This window comes from Bufo gargarizans, chromosome 8 (genome assembly GCF_014858855.1).
Source record: "Bufo gargarizans isolate SCDJY-AF-19 chromosome 8, ASM1485885v1, whole genome shotgun sequence".
In the NCBI taxonomy this organism is placed as follows: Eukaryota; Metazoa; Chordata; class Amphibia; order Anura; family Bufonidae; genus Bufo; species Bufo gargarizans.
The window spans coordinates 98,949,975-98,970,875 of record NC_058087.1 but is presented as its reverse complement, the minus strand read 5'-3'; the positions used below and the strand labels follow the sequence as shown (position 1 = coordinate 98,970,875).

Here is a 20,901-nt window from a genome sequence, read left to right as displayed (position 1 = left end):
GCCAACAAATTGCTTCCATTGTCACACACCACTTTGCCGATCTCCAGTTGGTGCGGGGTCAGCCACTGATCCACCTGTGCGTTCAGGGCTGATAGGAGTGCTGGTCCGGTGTGGCTCTCTGCTTTCAGGCAAGTCAACCCCAAGACAGCGTGAGACTGTCATATCCCGTATGTGGAATAGCCCCTGGGGAGCTGGGGGGATTCAGTTGATGTGCAGCCAGATGCCGCTGCAGAAGAGGACTCAGCCGAGGAGGTTATCAAAGAGGATGGAGTAGGAGGAGTAGAGGAGGTGGCAGTAGGCCTACTTGCAAGTCGTGGCGGTGTCACCAACTCCGCTGCAGAGCAATGCATTCAATTCTTGTCAGCCGTCAGCAGGTTGACCCAATGCGCAGTGTACGTGATATACCTGCCCTGACCGTGCTTTGCAGACCAGGTATCAGTGGTCAGATGGACCCTTGCCCCAACACTGTATGTCAGAGATGTCATGACTTCCTTTTCAATAACAGAGAAGAGGTTTGGGATTGCCTTTTTTGAAAAAAAAGAATTTGTCCGGGTACCTTCCACTGTGGTGTCCCAATAGCAACAAATTTTTTGAAGGCCTCAGACTCCACCAGCTGGTATGATAAAAGCTGGCTGGCTAAGAGTTCCGTCAAGCCACCGGTCAGACGCCGGGCAAGGGGGTGACTCTGTGACATTGGCTTCTTACACTCAAACATTTCCTTGACAGACACCTGACTGTGGGCAGATGAGATGGAACTGCTGAAGGTGAGAGGCGGAGTGGCGGGTGGTTGAGAGGGGGCAAGGAGGATAGCAGTGGTTGACTTCGCTGAAGATGTTGGACCAGGAGGAAGATGGTGGCTTTGAGTTTGTGTGCTGTGTTGATCCCATAGGCGTTTGTGACTGTGCCACTAGCTCCTTGCGACGACCTCCCCCTGCTTCCAACTCGTCTCCTCCTTCTCTCTGTCTCCCCTTCTGAACTTTCCCCCTATTATTCTTCTCTTCAAGCAGGCACCCACATGGCATCCACGGACACATCATCATCATCAACCACTTCACTTGTATCTGACACCTCAGCAAAGGAAGCAGCAGCAGGTACAACATCATCATCATAATCACACTGCATGTCAATGTGTGTAATTCTGCCTTACTGAGACAAATCCCAGTTATCTACATCCTCTGGCAATAATGGTTGCGCATCACTAATTTCATCCAACTAATGTGTAAATAACTTCTCTGACGGATCAAGTGAAGCGGCTGTGGTGGCTGTGGTGGTAGTGGTGGTGGCGGCGGGCGGGAGAGTGGTAACTTGTGAGCAGGTTACCAAAGCTGAGCTGGACGAGGATGGTGCGTCAAGGTTCTTAGCGGAAGCTGTTGAAGATTGGGTGTCCTATGTAAGCCAGTCAACTATGTCCTCAGAATTTTTTGGGTTCAGGGTATGTGGCCTCTAAACACTGGGCATTATTCCAGGGCCAGTAGAAATCACAGCACCACGACCACAACGGCCCCTGCGGAGTGGCCTGCCTCTGCCTGTCATTTTTTTTAGATAAGTGGTACTATGCGTGCAAGGTACTGTGCCACCCTATCTAAGTGGTGGGCAGTGGGCACAGTATAGTCTGTGTGGGCCTGACACACACTGGCTTGCAACTGCGATTATATTTATTACAGAGAAATGATAAATTGACTTTAGTTTTATCTACAAGGTATTGTGACACCCTGTAACGGTATGAGTGGCCGCCTGGCCAGTGGCCACAGTACAGTCTGTGGGCCAGACTCTCACTGGCTTGCAACTGCGATTATATCACAGAGAAAAAATAAATTGACTTTTTTTTTATCTGCAAGGTATTGTGACACCTTGTAACGGTATGAGTGGTGGGCCAGACGCTCACTGGCTTGCAACTGCGATTATATTTATTACAGAGAAAAAAATGAATTGACTTTTTTTTATCTGCACGGTATTGTGACATCCTGTATGAATGTTGTGCACACAGTATAGTCTGTGAGCCTGCAGCCTCTCACTGTCTGGCAACTGCGATTATATCACATAGAAAAAATAAATAGACTTTTTTTATCTGCAAGGTATTGTGACACCCTGTAACGGTATGAGTAGTGGCCTGGCCAGTGGCCACAGTAGAGTCTGTGGGCCTGACACACACTGGCTTGCAACTGAGATTATATTTATTACAGAGCAAAAATAAATAGACTTTTTTTTTCTGCAAGGTATTGTGACACCCTGTAACGGTATGAGTGGTGGCCTGCCAAGTGACCATAGTACAGTCTGTGGGCCTGACACTCACTGGCTTGCAACTGCGATTATATCACAGAGAAAAAATAAATTAACTTTTTTTATCTGCAAGGTATTGTGACACCCTGTATGAATAGTGTGCACACAGTACAGTCTGTGGGCCTGCAGCCTCTCACACACGGGCAGGCAACTGCAATATATATATATATATATATATATATATATATATTTAAAAAATTATGTACCAGCCTTAAAAATGTTTTTATTTTTGGTGCTGTCAGGATGCTGTCCTTACAGCAGATGAGTCTGTGGACACAGAACACTGCCCTAGCTATCGATTTCCCTATTAACTCAGCAGCATCTGCACTGTCCCTCCTCTAACTAAGAATGCAGCTTCCGAATGAATCTAAAATGGATGCTGTCCAGGAGGTGGGAGTGTCTGGGAGGGAGGGTCTGCTGCTGATTGGCTGAAATGTGTCTGCTGACTGTGAGGTACAGGGTCAAAGTTTATTCAATGATGATGTATAGGGGGTGGACTGAACATCGCATATGTTCGCCCGCCGCGGCGAACGCAAACAAGCTATGTTCGCCGGTGAATAGTTCGGGACATCACTATTTGGCAACTGCAATTATATCACAGAGAAAAAATAAATTGACTTTTTTTTATCTGCAAGGTATTGTGACACCCTGTAACGGTATGAGTGGTGGCTTTGCCAGTGGCCATAGTACAGTCTGTGGGCCAGACACTCACTGGCTTGCAACTGCGATTATATCACAGAGAAAAAAAAAATTGACTTTTTTTATCTGCAAGGTATTGTGACACCCTGTATGAATGGTGTGCACACAGTACAGTCTGTGGGCCTGCAGCCTCTCACACATGGGCAGGCAACTGCAATATTAATATATATATATATATATATATATATATATATAAAATAAAAAAGCAAACTGATGTACCAGCCCTAAAAAGGGCTTTTTGGGGTGCTGTCAGGACGCTGTCCTTAAAGCAGATGAGTCTGTGGACACAGAACACTGCCCTAGCTATTGATTTCCCTATTAAATCAGCAGCAGCTACACTGTCCCTCCTCTAACTAAGAATGCAGCTTCCGAATGAATCTAAAATGGATGCTGTCCAGGAGATGGGAGTGTCTGGGAGGGAGGGTCTGCTGCTGATTGGCTGGAATGTGTCTGCTGACTGTGAGGTACAGGGTCAAAGTTTATTCAATGATGATGTATAGGGGGCTGACCGAACATCGCATATGTTCGCCCGCCGCGGCGAACGCAAACAAGCCATGTTCGCCGGCGAATAGTTCGGGACATCACTATCTGGCAACTGCAATTATATCACAGAGAAAAAATACATTGACTTTTTTTTATCTGCAAGGTATTGTGACACCCTGTAACGGTATGAGTGGTGGCCTTGCCAGTGGCCATAGTACAGTCTGTGGGCCAGACACTCACTGTCTTGCAACTGCGATTATATCACAGAGAAAAAATAAATTTACATTTTTTATCTGCAAGGTATTGTGACACCCTGTATGAATGGTGTGCACACAGTGCAGTCTGTGGTCCTGCAGCCTCTCACACATGGGCAGGCAACTACAATAATTATATATATATATATATATATATATATATATATACAGTACAGACCAAAAGTTTGGACACACATTCTCATTCAAAGAGTTTTCTTTATTTTCATGACTATGAAAATTGGAGATTCACACTGAAGGCATCAAATCTATGAATTAACACATGTGGAATTATATACATAACAAAAAAGTGTGAAACAAATGAAAATATGTCATATTCTAGGTTCTTCAAAGTAGCAACCTTTTGCTTTGATTACTGCTTTGCACACTCTTGGCATTCTCTTGTTGAGCTTCAAGAGGTAGTCATCTGAAATGGTTTTCACTTCACAGGTGTGCCCTGTCAAGTTTAATAAGTGGGATTTATTGACTTATAAATGGGTTTAGGACCATCAGTTGCCTTGTGGAGAAGTCAGGTGGATACACAGCTGATAGTCCTACTGAATAAACTGTTAGAATTTGTATTATGGCAAGAAAAAAGCAGCTAAGTAAAGAAAAACGAGTGGCCATCATTACTTTAAGAAATGAAGGTCAGTCAGTCCGAAAAATTGGGAAAACTTTGAAAGTGTCCCCAAGTGCAGTCACAAAAACCATCAAGCGCTACAAAGAAACTGGCTCACATGCGGACCGCCCCAGGAAAGGAAGACCAAGAGTCACCTCTGCTGCGGAGGATAAGTTAATCCGAGTCACTAGCCTCAGAAATCGCAGGTTAACAGCAGCTCAGATTAGAGACCAGGTCAATGCCACACAGAGTTCTAGCAGCAAATACATATCTAGAACAACTGTTAAGAGGAGACTGTGTGAATCAGGCCTTCATGGTAGAATATCTGCTAGGAAACCACTGCTAAGGACAGGCAACAAGCAGAAGAAACTTGTTTGGGCTAAAGAACACAAGGAATGGACATTAGACCAATAGAAATCTGTGCTTTGGTCTGATGTGTCTAAATTTGAGATCTTTGGTTCCAACCACCGTGTCTTTGTGCGCAGCAGAAAAGGTGAACGGATGGACTCTACATGCCTGGTTCCCACTGTAAATCATGGAGGAGGAGGTGTGATGGTGTGGGGGTGCTTTGCTGGTGACACTGTTGGGGATTTATTTAAAATTGAAGGCATACTGAACCAGCATGGCTACCACAGCATCTTGCAGCGGCATGCTATTCCATCCGGTTTGCGTTTACTTGGACCATCATTTATTTTTCAACAGGACAATGACCCCAAACACACCTCCAGGCTGTGTAGGGGCTATTTGACCATGAAGGAGAGTGATGGGGTGCTGCGCCAGATGACCTGGCCTCCACAGTCAGCGGACCTGAACCCAATTGAGATGGTATGGGGTGAGCTGGACCGCAGAGTGAAGGTAAAAGGGCCAACAAGTGCTAAGCATCTCTGGGAACTCCTTCAAGACTGTTGTAGGAACTTTTCAGGTGACTACCTCTTGAAGCTCATCAAGAGAATGCCAAGAGCGTGCAAAGCAGTAATCAAAGCAATAGGTGGCTACTTTGAAGAACCTAGAATATGACATATTTTCAGTTACACTTTTTTGTTATGCATATAATTCCACATGTGTTAATTGATAGTTTTGATGCCTTCAGTGTGAATCTACAATTTTCATAGTCATTAAAATAAAGAAAACTCTTTGAATGAGAAGGTGTGACCAAAAGAGAGAGAGAGAGAGAGAGAGAGAGAGAGAGAAAATAAAATTTTTAAAAAAGCAGACTGATGTACCAGCCCTAAAAAGGGCTTTTTGGGGTGCTGTCAGGACGCTGTCCTTACAGCAGATGAGTCTGTGGACACAGAACACTGCCCTAGCTATCGATTTCCCTATTGAATCAGCAGCACCTACACTGTCCCTCCTCTCACTAAGAATGCAGCTTCCGAATGATTCTAAAATGGATGCTGTCCAGGAGGTGGGAGTGTCTGGGAGGGAGGGTCTCTTGCTGATTGGCTGGAATGTGTCTGCTGACTGTGAGGTACAGGGTCAAAGTTTGCTCAATGATGATGTATAGGGGGCGGACCAAACATCGCATATGTTCACCTTCTGCAGCGAACGCGAACAAGCCATGTTCGCCGTGAACTGTTCGCCGGCGAATAGTTCGGGACATCACTAATCTTAAGCTATGACTAGCTTAAGGTAACTGGTTCCAGCAGGAACCTTCTTCCTCTGCCCCATCTGCAGTAGGATGCAAAGATAACTTTGATAACCAGTAGAAAATGGAAGAGATCATCAGGATACTAAAGGGGGTTCTATTATAAAAAAATATTCTACTATATAGAGCTGAAGGTGCTGTGCAAACATAAAAAAGCAGTAATCACTTCATTAGCTGCAAATACAGTGAAGGAGTTTTAGCATGCATGAGATAGGCATAAGGCCATCCTTCATATAAGATAGGGCCAGGTGCTATTCATAGTATTCAGTATATTGGGCAGACTAGATGGGTCAAATGGTTTGTATCTGCTGACACATTCTATGTTTCTATGTTTCATGGATCCCACAATGCTCCAATATTTATTTTTATGCTTTAATTACTTTAGCTTACATTTAAGACATGTTAGAAAATGCTTCATGATCAAGGGAGTTACCCTACCTAATAACACTATACAGTACGAGCAAATAAAGGGCATTTAGGAGTCATCAAAATTGCAGCAAATTTATAAAAATGACTACAATTAATATTATCATTATTTTGCAATCTTCTTCTCCTTATGCTAACTCATAGCTGCTGCACATATAAATTCACTTTTTTTGCAACACTGTTCAAAACAGCTGAACTAGACAAGAAATGTAAAAACAATCCAGGCTACAACATAAAATTAGTGCATAGCATAGCATGTACTGGGATTTTTGGTGCCATATGTGATAAAAATAATGCTGGATTTGGTTTAGTAAGTTTTTCCCAATAATTTAAGTGAGCTGTTTTGCAGTTATCCACACAGTGAGTGGCCAGTATCACCACTGTGCAGGGAAACTTTAAAAAGGAACCACATCACTATGTGATAATATTAGAGAAAAAAGATACATTTATTGGAGAAAAATGCAAGACACTCTCTATGGTATCCTGTGACACATTTTCCCACAGATGTTGCAGCTGGGCCTGTAGTTCCTGTAAAATTGTAGGTTTACGAAGCTGGCGTGACAGTTGGTCCCATAAATACTCAACTGGTGATAAATCTGGTGACCTAGCAAACAAAGGAAATGTTGAAAGAGCTATGTTGTGTGTCAAGCATTATCCTACTGAAAAATGTTAGTTGGAAGCCCTGCCATGAGAGGCTGCACATATGGCCACAAGATGTCCGGTTCATATCCCTGAGCTGTTACTGTCCCCCATATCATTACCAGGAATGAACGACTGTCTTATGTGACAGTTTCCCATATCCACACATCAGCTGTTGGGTAGTTTGTCACTCTGCAGCAAAGGCAGTATTGAGGTGCTCACCAGCAGGCCTCAATATTCGAAACGGACCGATATGGGATCCCAAACAGAACCTGGATCTATCACTAAAAACAATATGGTTCAGGTCCACAGCAGTCCAGGCTTCTCGTTCATGACAACCCTGCAAACGGAGGAGATGGTGGACGGCTGTCAATGGCACGACATGTAATGGTTGCTGTGACACCAAATTTCCTTCTGTTAGAGACAGAGGTGTGTAATGAAGGTGCCACCTGTGTCTGGATAGTGGAAAACTAAATTGGCAGAAGATCAAACTATCTACTCTACTGGTTGTCTGTCTGGGCCGTTCTCTATGTGCGCATGCTCTCAATTAACCACTGCTCTCAACATCTACTCACTAGTTCAAAAAGGTCTGATTGGTGGCCAATTTGTCAAAATAACCAGTCTGCTTCTCTCAGTCAAATGATACTCCCTTTTAGTCTGTCAACTGGGCAAAATGTATTTTAGTGTGTCATACAGGCATGTCTAGCAGTAAACAATCTCTCACCAAGAGATGCATTACTCAAAAGTAGCCTCTGAGAGGCAGTGGGGGAAGCACATTTACACGCTCTTGCGGCATGACCTGTGTCTTATTAGCCCACACCTCTGTAAACATCTACATGTCTGCCTGAGACATAGCTGCATGGCAAGTTTTTTCAGCAATCTGACATTTCTAACTCAGTGCTTTATTTTTTGTCAGTGAGTGTAGTTGGGATCAGTGGAGTCTTGCCAGTTGAACCCCCAACTTATCAGAAACTGATGGCTTATCTTAATGTTATGGCAATACCCCTTTAAGAATTTAGCATGATCTTAGAAACATTACAGCAATTTTACATTGTGTATATTAGGTTCTGTTAGATATACCATATGTGCACCAACCTGCAGTAATGGTACCCCAATATTGTTGGCTTCTCCTCAGTATAGGTCATTAATATTGGATTGGTAGGAATCCAACACCCAGCACTCCCACTGATAAGGTGTTGCGAGAAGTCGACAGTGAAACCATGTAGCGGATTAATGCAGAAGCAGAAGGCTCTAGCCACTGTGTAGTTACTGAGGCTAGCATACTTCAGCTCAGCACTCATTCCCTAGAATGGAATCCGAGCTGCAATACCCCAGCACAGCCGCTACACAGTGGAAGGAATTTTGTGCTTACAGTTCGCTCAACCATGTTGTTTCTGGAAACTGCCCAAAACAGCTGATAAGTGGAGGTGCAGGATGATGGGCCTCTAACAAATTTGATATTGATGCCCTACCGGAAAACCCCTTTAATGTTGCCAGAATCTTTTTTTTATCACTCTAGTATGTGTGAATCTGTTGTACTATTGTGGTACATAAGGAAAAAATTTAAACATTTTGACAGTATTTTGACTAATTATATGATTATACTAAAGTCCCACCTTTGTTTTTGGCTCAATAATTTTTACCCCATATATTGATATTTGAAGTTCAACCTTTGGAGTTTTCTGACCTTCAGATTTCTTGATGTGTCTTGCAAACTTTAAAAAAGACCAATGGTATTACTTTTTGGTACAGTACATAAAATAGTGTCTTGCATAAATGAAGTTACTATACATTACATGCAATTGTTAACCATTTAGCAAGAAATTAATATGCCACTAAAAGTAATTACAACAATGATACAGTGATACAATAGTAATATACTGGATATTATGAGAACACAGAGTTTTAGTGCCACCTCCTGGTCTATTTATGCTATAAATGTTTAAGCAACATATATCTTCTGAGCTGTGTAATATGCTTGTATGTTAGATACACACAAATATATGTAAGTCTTTGCTATGAATAATCTTTATATTGGGCAGAAGTTCTGCTTTAGTACAGTAAAATTTATAATGACTGTACGTTAATACAATACGCTTGATGATTTGAATACAATATTCTGCAGTACTTCAACACAATCAAAGGCTAATATGAGTGTAGGCGCTCCTTGTGCCACCAAAACAGCTAGGATCTATCAAGGCATGAATTGCATAAGACTTTTGAAGGTGTCTTGTTGCAGATTTGCTATGAAACAACATTACAGATGCAGCCAAGCTAAACTTGATGGCTATGCGTTAAGTAAAGAATGGCAAAAAAGGGAACTTTTCAATAGCTTTTAAAGGCTTTTGTCACGAGTAGGGATGAGCGAACTCGAACTGTATAGTTCGGGTTCGTACCAAATTTTGGGGTGTCCGTGACACGGACCCGAACCCGGACATTTTCGTAAAAGTCCGGGGTCGGGTTCGGTGTTCGTCGCTTTCTTGGCGCTTTTGTGACGCTTTCTTGGCGCTTTTTGAAAGGCTGCAAAGCAGCCAATCAACAAGCGTCATACTACTTGCCCCAAGAGGCCATCACAGCCATGCCTACTATTGGCATGGCTGTGATTGGCCAGAGCACCATGTGACCCAGCCTCTATTTAAGCTGGAGTCACATAGCGCCGCCCGTCACTCTGCTCTGATTAGCGTAGGGAGAGGTTGCGGCTGCGACAGTAGGGCGAGATTAGGCAGATTAACTCCTCCAAAGGACTTGATTATTGATCGATCTGCAGCTGTGGATCATTGAGCTGCTGATACTCAATTGCTCACTGTTTTTAGGCTGCCCAGACCGTTTATCAGTCACTTTTTTCTGGGGTGATTGGCGGCCATTTTGTGTCTTGTGGTGCGCCAGCACAAGCTGCGACCAAGTGCATTTAACCCTCAATGGTGTGGTTGTTTTTTGGCTAAAGCCTACATCAGGGTGAAGCTGTCACACCAAGCAAATTTAACCAGCAATAGTCTGTTTATTTTTTGGCCATATACTACATCAGGGGCAAGCTGCGCCTGTCACCAAGTGCATTTAACCCTCAATGGTGTGGTTGTTTTTTGGCTAAAGCCTACATCAGGGTGAAGCTGTCACACCAAGTGCATTTAACCAGCAATAGTCTGTTTATTTTTTGGCCATATACTACATCAGGGGCAAGCTGCGCCCGTCACCAAGTGCATTTAACCCTCAGTAGTGTGGTTAGTCAAGCTGTCACACCAAGTGCATTTAACCAGCAATAGTCTGTTCATTTTTTGGCCAAATACTACATCAGGGGCAAGCTGCGCCCGTCACCAAGTGCATTTAACCCTCAGTACTGTGGTTGGTCAAGCTGTCACACCAAGTGCATTTAACCAGCAATAGTCTGTTCATTTTTTGGCCATATACTACATCAGGGGCAAGCTGCGCCTGTCATCAAGTGCATTTAACCCTCAATGGTGTGGTTGTTTTTTGGCTAAAGCCTACATCAGGGTGAAGCTGTCACACCAAGTGCATTTAACCAGCAATAGTCTGTTTATTTTTTGGCCATATACTACATCAGGGGCAAGCTGCACCCGTCACCAAGTGCATTTAACCCTCAGTAGTGTGGTTGGTCAAGCTGTCACACCAAGTGCATTTAACCAGCAATAGTCTGTTCATTTTTTGGCCATATACTACATCAGGGGCAAGCTGCGCCTGTCACCAAGTGCATTTAACCCTCAATGGTGTGGTTGTTTTTTGGCTAAAGCCTACATCAGGGTGAAGCTGTCACACCAAGTGAATTTAACCAGCAATAGTCTGTTTATTTTTTGGCCATATACTACATCAGGGGCAAGCTGCGCCTGTCACCAAGTGCATTTAACCCTCAATGGTGTGGTTGTTTTTTGGCTAAAGCCTACATCAGGGTGAAGCTGTCACACCAAGTGCATTTAACCAGCAATAGTCTGTTTATTTTTTGGCCATATACTACATCAGGGGCAAGCTGCGCCCGTCACCAAGTGCATTTAACCCTCAGTAGTGTGGTTGGTCAAGCTGTCACACCAAGTACATTTAACCAGCAATAGTCTGTTCATTTTTTGGCCATATACTACATCAGGGGCAAGCTGCGCCCGACACCAAGTGCATTTAACCCTCAGTAGTGTGGTTGGTCAAGCTGTCACACCAAGTGCATATAACCAGCAATAGTGTGGTTATTTTTTGGCCATATCCCAGTCTAATTCTGTCAGTAAATCCATACCGGTCACCCAGCGCCTAAATACTAGGCCTCAAATTGATATCCCGCTAAATCTCTCGTTACCGCTGTACTGTTCTGGCTGGGCAAGTTATTTAGTGTCCGTCAAAGCACATTTTTTGTTCTGGGTTGAAATACAATTCCCAATTTAGCAATTTCATAATTTAGTGGTTTCTGCTATATCAGAGCTATTTGAAATCTATCCCTAAAAGGGTATATAATATTCAAGGTGCACATAGGGTCATTCAGAATAACTTCACACACATGCTACTGTGCATTTCCAAGTTTAATTCTGTTAGTAAATCCATACCGGTCACCCAGCGCCTAAATACTAGGCCTCAAATTTATATGCCGCTAAATCTGTCGTTACCGCTGTACTGTTCTGGCTGGGCAAGTTATTTAGTGTCCGTCAAAGCACATTTTTTGTTCTGGGTTGAAAAACAATTCCCAATTTAGCAATTTCCTAATTTAGTGGTTTCTGCTGTATCAGAGCTATTTGAAATCTATCCCTAAAAGGGTATATAATATTCAAGGTGCACATAGGGTCATTCAGAATAACTTCACACACACGCTACTGTGCATTTCCAAGTCTAATTCTGTCAGTAAATCCATACCGGTCACCCAGCGCCTAAATACTAGGCCTCAAATTTATATCCCGCTAAATCTGTCGTTACCGCTGTACTGTTCTGTCTGGGCAAGTTATTTAGTGTCCGTCAAAGCACATTTTTTGCTCTGGGTTGAAAAACAATTCCCAATTTAGCAATTTCCTAATTTAGTGGTTTCTGCTGTATCAGAGCTATTTGAAATCTATCCCTAAAAGGGTATATAATATTCAAGGTGCACATTGGGTCATTCAGAATAACTTCACACACACGCTACTGTGCATTTCCAAGTTTAATTCTGTCAGTAAATCCATACCGGTCACCCAGCGCCTAAATACTAGGCCTCAAATTTATATCCCGCTAAATCTGTCGTTACCGCTGTACTGTTCTGGCTGGGCAAGTTATTTAGTGTCCGTCAAAGCACATTTTTTGTTCTGGGTTGAAATACAATACCCAATTTAGCAATTTCATAATTTAGTGGTTTCTGCTGTATCAGAGCTATTTGACATCTATCCCTAAAAGGGTATATAATATTCAAGGTGCACATAGGGTCATTCAGAATAACTTCACACACACGCTACTGTGCATTTTCAAGTCTAATTCTGTCAGTAAATCCATACCGGTCACCCAGCGCCTAAATACTAGGCCTCAAATTTATATCCGGCTAAATCTGTCGTTACCGCTGTACTGTTCTGGCTGGGCAAGTTATTTAGTGTCCGTCAAAGCACATTTTTTGTTCTGGGTTAAAAAACAATTCCCAATTTAGCAATTTCCTAATTTAGTGGTTTCTGCTGTATCAGAGCTATTTGAAATCTATCCCTAAGAGGGTATATAATATTCAAAAGGCACATAGGGTCATTCAGAATAACTTCACACACACGCTACTGTGCATTTCCAAGTCTAATTCTGTCAGTAAATCTATACCGGTCACCCAGCGCCTAAATACTAGGCCTCAAATTTATATTCAGCTGAATTTGAATACAATACATTGGGCCAAATAATATTTTTGTTGTTGTGGTGAATGATAACAATGAGGAAAACATAGTAAGGGACGCGGACGTGGACATGGTCGTGGTGGTGTTAGTGGACCCTCTGGTGCTGGGAGAGGACATGGCCGTTCTGCCACATCCACACGTCCTAGTGTACCAACTACCTCAGGTCCCAGTAGCCACCAGAATTTACAGCGATATATGGTGGGTCCCAATGCCGTTCTAAGGATGGTAAGGCCTGAGCAGGTACAGGCATTAGTCAATTGGGTGGCCGACAGTGGATCCAGCACGGCCTGAAAACCAACCCCATCAGTCTGTCACATCACCCCCATGCATACCAGGGAAACTGTCTGAGCCTCAAGTTATGCAGCAGTCTCTTATGCTGTTTGAAGACTCCGCTGGCAGGGTTTCCCAAGGGCATCCACCTAGCCCTTCCCCAGCGGTGAAAGACATAGAATGCACTGACGCACAACCACTTATGTTTTCTGATGATGAGGATATGGGAATACCACCTCAGCATGTCTCTGATGATGACGAAACACAGGTGCCAACTGCTGCGTCTTTCTGCAGTGTGCAGACTGAACAGGAGGTCAGGGATCAAGACTGGGTGGAAGACGATGCAGGGGACGATGAGGTCCTAGACCCCACATGGAATGAAGGTCGTGCCACTGACTTTCACAGTTCGGAGGAAGAGGCAGTGGTGAGACCGAGCCAACAGCGTAGCAAAAGAGGGAGCAGTGGGCAAAAGCAGAACACCCGCCGCCAAGAGACTCCGTCTGCTACTGACCGCCGCCATCTGGGACCGAGCACCCCAAAGGCAGCTTCAAGGAGTTCCCTGGCATGGCACTTCTTCAAACAATGTGCTGACGACAAGACCCGAGTGGTTTGCACGCTGTGCCATCAGAGCCTGAAGCGAGGCATTAACGATCTGAACCTGAGCACAACCTGCATGACCAGGCACCTGCATGCAAAGCATGAACTGCAGTGGAGTAAACACCTTAAAACCAAGGAAGTCACTCAGGCTCCCCCTGCTACCTCTTCTGCTGCTGCCGCCTCGGCCTCTTCCTCTGCCTCTGGAGGAACGTTGGCACCTGCCGCCCAGCAAACAGGGGATGTACCACCAACACCACCACCACCTCCATCACCAAGCATCTCAACCATGTCACACGGCAGCGTTCAGCTCTCCATCTCACAAACATTTGAGAGAAAGCGTAAATTCCCACCTAGCCACCCTCGATCCCTGGCCCTGAATGCCAGCATTTCTAAACTACTGGCCTATGAAATGCTGTCATTTAGGCTGGTGGACACAGACAGCTTCAAACAGCTCATGTCGCTTGCTGTCCCACAGTATGTTGTTCCCAGCCGGCACTACTTCTCCAAGAGAGCCGTGCCTTCCCTGCACAACCAAGTATCCGATAAAATCAAGTGTGCACTGCGCAACGCCATCTTTGGCATGGTCCACCTAACCACAGATACGTGGACCAGTAAGCACGGCCAGGGACGCTATATCTCCCTAACTGCACACTGGGTAAATGTAGTGAGAGCTGGGCCCCAGGCGGAGAGCTGTTTGGCGCACGTCCTTCCGCCGCCAAGGATCGCAGGGCAACATTCTTTGCCTCCTGTTGCCACCTCCTCCTTCTCGGCTTCCTCCTCCTCTTCTTCCACCTGCTCATCCAGTCAGCCACACACCTTCACCACCAACTTCAGCACAGCCCGGGGTAAACGTCAGCAGGCCATTCTGAAACTCATATGTTTGGGGCACAGGCCCCACACCGCACAGGAGTTGTGGCAGGGTATAGAACAACAGACCGACGAGTGCTGCCGGTGAGCCTCAAGCCCGGCCTGGTGGTGTGTGATAATGGGCGAAATCTCGTTGCAGCTCTGGGACTAGCCAATTTGACGCACATCCCTTGCTTGGCGCATGTGCTGAATTTGGTGGTGCAGAAGTTCATTCACAACTACCCCGACATGTCAGAGCTGCTGCATAAAGTGCGGGTCGTCTGTTCGCGCTTCCGGCGTTCACATCCTGCTGCTGCTCGCCTGTCTGCGCTACAGCGTAACTTCGGCCTTCCCGCTCACCGCCTCATATGCGACGTGCCCACCAGGTGGAACTCCACCTTGCACATGCTGACAAGACTGTGCGAGCAGCAGCAGGCCATAGTGGAGTTTCAGCTGCAGCACGCACGGGTCAGTCGCACTACAGAACAGCACCACTTCACCACCAATGACTGGGCCTCCATGCGAGACCTGTGTGCCCTGTTGCGCTGTTTCGAGTACTCCACCAACATGGCCAGTGGCGATGACGCCGTTATCAGCGTTACAATACCACTTCTATGTCTAATTGAGAAAACAATTAGGGCGATGATGGAAGAGGAGGTGGCCCAGGAGGAGGAGGAGGAGGAGGAAGAGGGGTCATTTTTAGCACTTTCAGGCCAGTCTCTTTGAAGTGACTAAGAGGGAGGTTTTTGGCAACAGCAGAGGCCAGGTACAAATGTGGCCAGCCAGGGCCCACTACTGGAGGACGAGGAGGACGAGGATGAGGAGGAGGAGGAGGAGGAGGATGAGGATGAAGCATGGTCACAGCGGGGTGGCACCCAACGCAGCTCGGGTCCATCACTGGTGCGTGGCTGGGGGGAAAGGAAGGACGATGACGATACGCCTCCCACAGAGGACAGCTTGTCCTTACCCCTGGGCAGCCTGGCACACATGAGCGACTACATGCTGCAGTGCCTGCGCAACGACAGCAGATTTGCCCACGTGTGCGGACTACTGGGTTGCCACCCTGCTGGATCCACGCTACAAAGACAATGTGCCCACCTTACTTCCTGCACTGGAGCGTGATAGGAAGATGGGCGAGTACAAGCGCACGTTGGTAGACGCGCTACTGAGAGAATTCCCAAATGTCACAGGGGAACAAGTGGAAGCCCAAGGCCAAGGCAGAGGAGGAGCAAGAGGTCGCCAAGGCAGCTGTGTCACGGCCAGCTCCTCTGAGGGCAGGGTTAGCATGGCAGAGATGTGGAAAGGTTTTGTCAACACGCCACAGCTAACTGCACCACCACCTGATACGCAACGTGTTAGCAGGAGGCAACATTTCACTAACATGGTGGAACAGTACGTGTGCACACCCCTCCACGTACTGGCTGATGGTTCGGCCCCATTCAACTTCTGGGTCTCTAAATTGTCCACGTGGCCAGAGCTAGCCTTTTATGCCTTGGAGGTGCTGGCCTGCCTGGCGGCCAGCGTTTTGTCTGAACGTGTATTCAGCACGGCAGGGGGTGTCATTACAGACAAACGCAGCCGCCTGTCTACAGCCAATGTGGACAAGCTGACGTTCATAAAAATGAACCAGGCATGGATCCCACAGGACCTGACCGTCCCTTGTCCAGATTAGACATTAACTACCTCCCCTTAACCATATATTATTGTACTCCAGGGCACTTCCTCATTCAATCCTATTTTTATTTTCATTTTACCATTATATTGCGAGGCTACCCAAATTTGAATGAACCTCTCCTCTGTCTGGGTGCCGGGGCCTAAATATATGCCAATGGACTGTTCCAATGTTGGGTGACGTGAAGCCTGATTCTCTGCTATGACATGCAGACTAATTCTCTGCTGACATGAAGCCAGATTGTCTGTTACGGGACCTCTCTCCTCTGCCTGGGTGCTGGGCCTAAATTTATGACAATGGACTGTTGCAGTGGTGGCTGACGTGAAGCCTGATTCTCTGCTATGACATGCAGACTGATTCTCTGCTGACATGAAGCCAGATTGTCTGGTACGGGACCTCTCTCCTCTGCCTGGGTGCTGGGCCTAAATTTATGAAAATGGACTCTTACAGTGGTGGCTGACGTGAAGCCTGATTCTTTGCTATGACATGCAGACTGATTCTCTGCTGACATGAAGCCAGATTCTCTGTTACGGGACCTCTCTCCTCTGCCTGGGTGCTGGGCCTAAATTTATGAAAATGGACTGTTACAGTGGTGGGTGACGTGAAGCCTGATTCTCTGCTATGACATGAAGACTGATTCTCTGCTGACATGAAGCCAGATTGTCTGTTACGGGACCTCTCTCCTCTGCCTGGGTGCTGGGCCTAAATATATGCCAATGGACTGTTGCACTGGTGGCTGACGTGAAGCCTGATTTTCTGTTACGGGACCTCTCTCCTCTGCCTGGGTGCTGGGCCTAAATATCTGACAATGGACTGTTGCATTGGTGGCTGACGTGAAGCCTGATTCTCTGCTATGATATGAAGACTGATTCTCTGCTGACATGAAGCCAGATTGTCTGTTACGGGACCTCTCTCCTCTGCCTGGGTGCTTGGCCTAAATTTATGAAAATGGACTGTTGCAGTGGTGGCTGATGTGAAGCCTGATTCTCTGCTATGACATGCAGACTTATTCTCTGCTGACATGATGCCAGATTGTCTGTTACGGGACCTCTCTCCTCTGCCTGTGTGCTGGGCCTAAATTTATGAAAATGGACTGTTGCAGTGGTGGCTGACGTGAAGCCTGATTCTCTGCTATGACATGCAGACTGATTCTCTGCTGACATGAAGACAGATTCTCTGTTACGGGACCTCACTCCTCTGCCTGGGTGCCGGGGCCTAAATATCTGAGAATGGACTGTTCCAGTGGTGGGTGACGTGAAGCCAGATTCTCTGCTATGGGACCTCTCTCCAATTGATTTTGGTTAATTTTTATTTATTTAATTTTTATTTTTATTCATTTCCCTATCCACATTTGTTTGCAGGGGATTTACCTACATGTTGCTGCCTTTTGCAGCCCTCTAGCCCTTTCCTGGGCTGTTTTACAGCCTTTTTAGTACTGAAAAGTTCGGGTCCGCATTGACTTCAATGGGGTTCGGGACGAAGTTCGGATCGGGTTCGGATCCCGAACCCGAACATTTCCGGGAAGTTCGGCCGAACTTCTCGAACCCGAACATCCAGGTGTTCGCTCAACTCTAGTCACGAGATAAGCAAGATTAACACTGTGCCATGTGTTGCCAGAGTCAATTTTAGCTCGGCTACATCTGTATCTAGTGGCTGGATGTCACCACCAGAGTCCAAAAAAGTCAATTCAATGAATGGGGCTGGCACCTCCCAGTATATCTCAGTAGATTTACTGCACTATACTTTTAAGGTGGGTATGGTACCTTACAGGAATACCGCTTTAATATCCATCTTTGACAGCAATTTTTATTCTAAACCGAATTACATTTAACTTTACATTTCTTTACATCACAATCAAATGAAATTCTAGGACAGATGAATCAGTCTGAAAATGAAAATGGTTAGAAATCCAAACAGTGCACACCAATTCCAATGGGAAAATTCAACACATAATGATCACTTTACATCGTGGAGATGTCCTTGTGTTTTCTCATCTAGACAGATAGAAAGAAGGACAGATAGGGAGTCAGACAGATTTATAATAGCTATAGATAGATATATAGATAGATAGATAGATAGATAGATAGATAGATAGATAGATAGATAGATAGATGTTAAGAACAATACAAAATCTTTGGGTCATTTTTGGTTTGAAATTACTAGAGGTATTAAATAAAACGACAATATAAATACAGAATATGCATCTTAATACCTTAAGCTTTCTCACTGCATCCTTCACAACTTCAGTACCTTTAGGTTGCTCTACCTCTGTGCTGCCAAGAAACTGCAAAAAAACAAAGATATAAATGAAAAATGGACAAAAAAAACAAATTCACAATCATTTTACTCAAAAATTGGTTCAACAATACACACGTATCTCAATAAATTTTAATATTATTGAAAAGTTAATTTTTTTAGTAATTAAATTCAAAAAGTGAAGCTCATATTATATAGTTTCATTACACACAAATTGATCTATTTCAAGTGTGTATTTATTTAAATGTCAATGATTATGGTTTAAAGCTAATGAAAACCCAAAAGTCAAATGAAAACTTTACTAATGAAAACTTAAAATTAGAATATTGTGAAAAAGTTCAATATTATAGACTCATGGTGTCACAATCTCATCACCTAATCAACACAAAACAGCCTTTAACCACTTAAGGGCCACAGGTTTATACCCCCTAGTTTCCAGGCCCTTTTTTACAAATCAACACTCCACAACTTTAACGGTTTATTGCTAAGTCATGCAACTTACCACCCAAATTAATTTTACCTTCTTTTCTTCTCACTAATAGAGCTTTAATTTGATGGTATTTAATTGCTGCTGACATTTTTACTTTTTTTGTTATTAATCGAAATTTAACGAAATTTTTCACTTTCAGTTGTAAAATTTTTCTTAAAAAAAGACATCTATATATAATTTTTTCTCTAAATTTATTGTTCCACATCTTTGATAAAAAAAAATGTTTGGGTAAAAAAAAATGTTTGGATAAAAGTTATAACGTTTACAAACTATGGCACAAAAATGTGAATTTCCGCTTTTCGAAGCAGCTCTGACTTTCTGAGCACCTGTCATGTTTCCTGAGGTTCTACAATGCCCAGACAGTAGAAAACCCCCACAAATGAACCCATTTCTGAAAGTAGACACCCTAAGGTATTCACTGATGGGCATAGTAAGTTGATAGAACTTTTTATTTTTTGTCACAAGTTAGCGGAAAATGATGAATTTTTTTTAAACATTTTTTCCTTACAATTAAAGTCTCATATTCCACTAACTTGTGACAAAAAATAAAAACTTCCATTAACTCACCATGCCCCTCACGGAATACCTTGGGGTGTCTTTTTTCCAAAATGTGGTAACTTGTGGGATAGTTATACTGTCCTGGCATTTTAGGGGCCCAAATCCGTGCAAAGTAGTTTGAAATCAAAATCTGTAAAAAATGGCCGGTGAAATCCGAAAGGTGCTCTTTGGAAAGTGGGCCCCTTTGCCCACCTAGGCTGCAAAAAAGTGTCACACGTGTGGTATCGCCATACTCAGGAGAAGTTGGGCAATGTGTTTTGGGGTGTCATTTTACATATACCCATGCTGGGTGAGATAAATATCTCGGCAAAAGACAACTTTTCCCATTTTTTTTATACAAAGTTGGCATTTGACCAAGATATTTATCTCACCCAGCATAGGTATATGTAAAAAGACACCCCAAAACACATTGCCCAACTTCTCCTGAGTACGGCGATACCACATGTGTGACACTTATTTGCAGCCTAGATGCACAAAGGGGCCCAAATTCCTTTTTGGAGGGCATTTTTAGACATTTGGATCCCAGACTTCTTCTCACGCTTTAGGGCCCCTAAAATGCCAGGGCAGTATAAATACCCCACATGTGACCCCATTTTGGAAAGAAGACACCCCAAGGTATTTAATGAGGAGCATGGCGAGTTCATAGAATTTTTTTTTTTTTGGGCAAAAGCGTAAATAGATTTTTTTAGTTTTTTCTCACAAAGTCTCCCTTTCCGCTAACTTGGGACAAAAATTTCAATCTTTCATGGACTCAATATGCCCCTCACGGAAAACCTTGGGGTGTCTTATTTCCAAAATAGGGTCACATGTGGGGTATTTATACTGCCCTGGCATTTTAGGGGCCCTAAAGCGTGAGAAGAAGTCTGGAATATAAATGTCAATTTTTTTTTACGCATTTGGATTCCGTGAGGGGTATGGTGAGTTCATGTGAGATTTTATTTTTTGACACAAGTTAGTGGAATATGAGACTTTGTAAGAAAAAAATAAATAAACTTTCAGCTAACTTGTGCCAAAAAATGTCTGAATGGAGCCTTACAGGTGGGTGATCAATGACAGGGGGGTGATCAGGGAGTCTATATGGGGTGATCACCCCCCCTGTCATTGATCACCCCCCTGTAAGGCTCCATTCAGACGTCCGTATGTGTTTTGCGGATCCGATCCATGGATGTGTGGATCCGTAAAACACATACAGACGTCTGAATGGAGCCTTACAGGGGGGTGATCAATGACAGGGGGGTTATCAATGACGGTGGGGTGATCAGGGAGTCTATATGGGGTGATCAGGGGTTCATAAGGGGTTAATAAGTGACCGGGGGTGGGGGTAGTGTAGTGTGGTGCTTGGTGC

General features: G+C 44.4%; 1 protein-coding gene across 9 annotated transcripts in view; it reads right to left on the bottom strand.

The window, feature by feature from the left end:
• The window catches only part of GULP1 (GULP PTB domain containing engulfment adaptor 1), a 1,095,073-nt gene that overhangs the window by 527,641 nt on the left and 546,531 nt on the right, over nucleotides 1-20,901 (bottom strand). For all 9 annotated transcript variants that reach the window (XR_006391011.1, XM_044302630.1, XM_044302637.1 and 6 more), the window contains 2 exons: nucleotides 18,465-18,536; nucleotides 8,659-8,757 (listed from right to left, as the gene is read on the bottom strand). Coding sequence is in view for 8 of the 9 variants with exons in the window: in XM_044302630.1 (XP_044158565.1) it covers nucleotides 8,659-8,757; nucleotides 18,465-18,536 (171 nt within the window). In the remaining variant the exon portion in view is untranslated. The remainder of the gene's footprint in view (nucleotides 1-8,658; nucleotides 8,758-18,464; nucleotides 18,537-20,901) is intronic.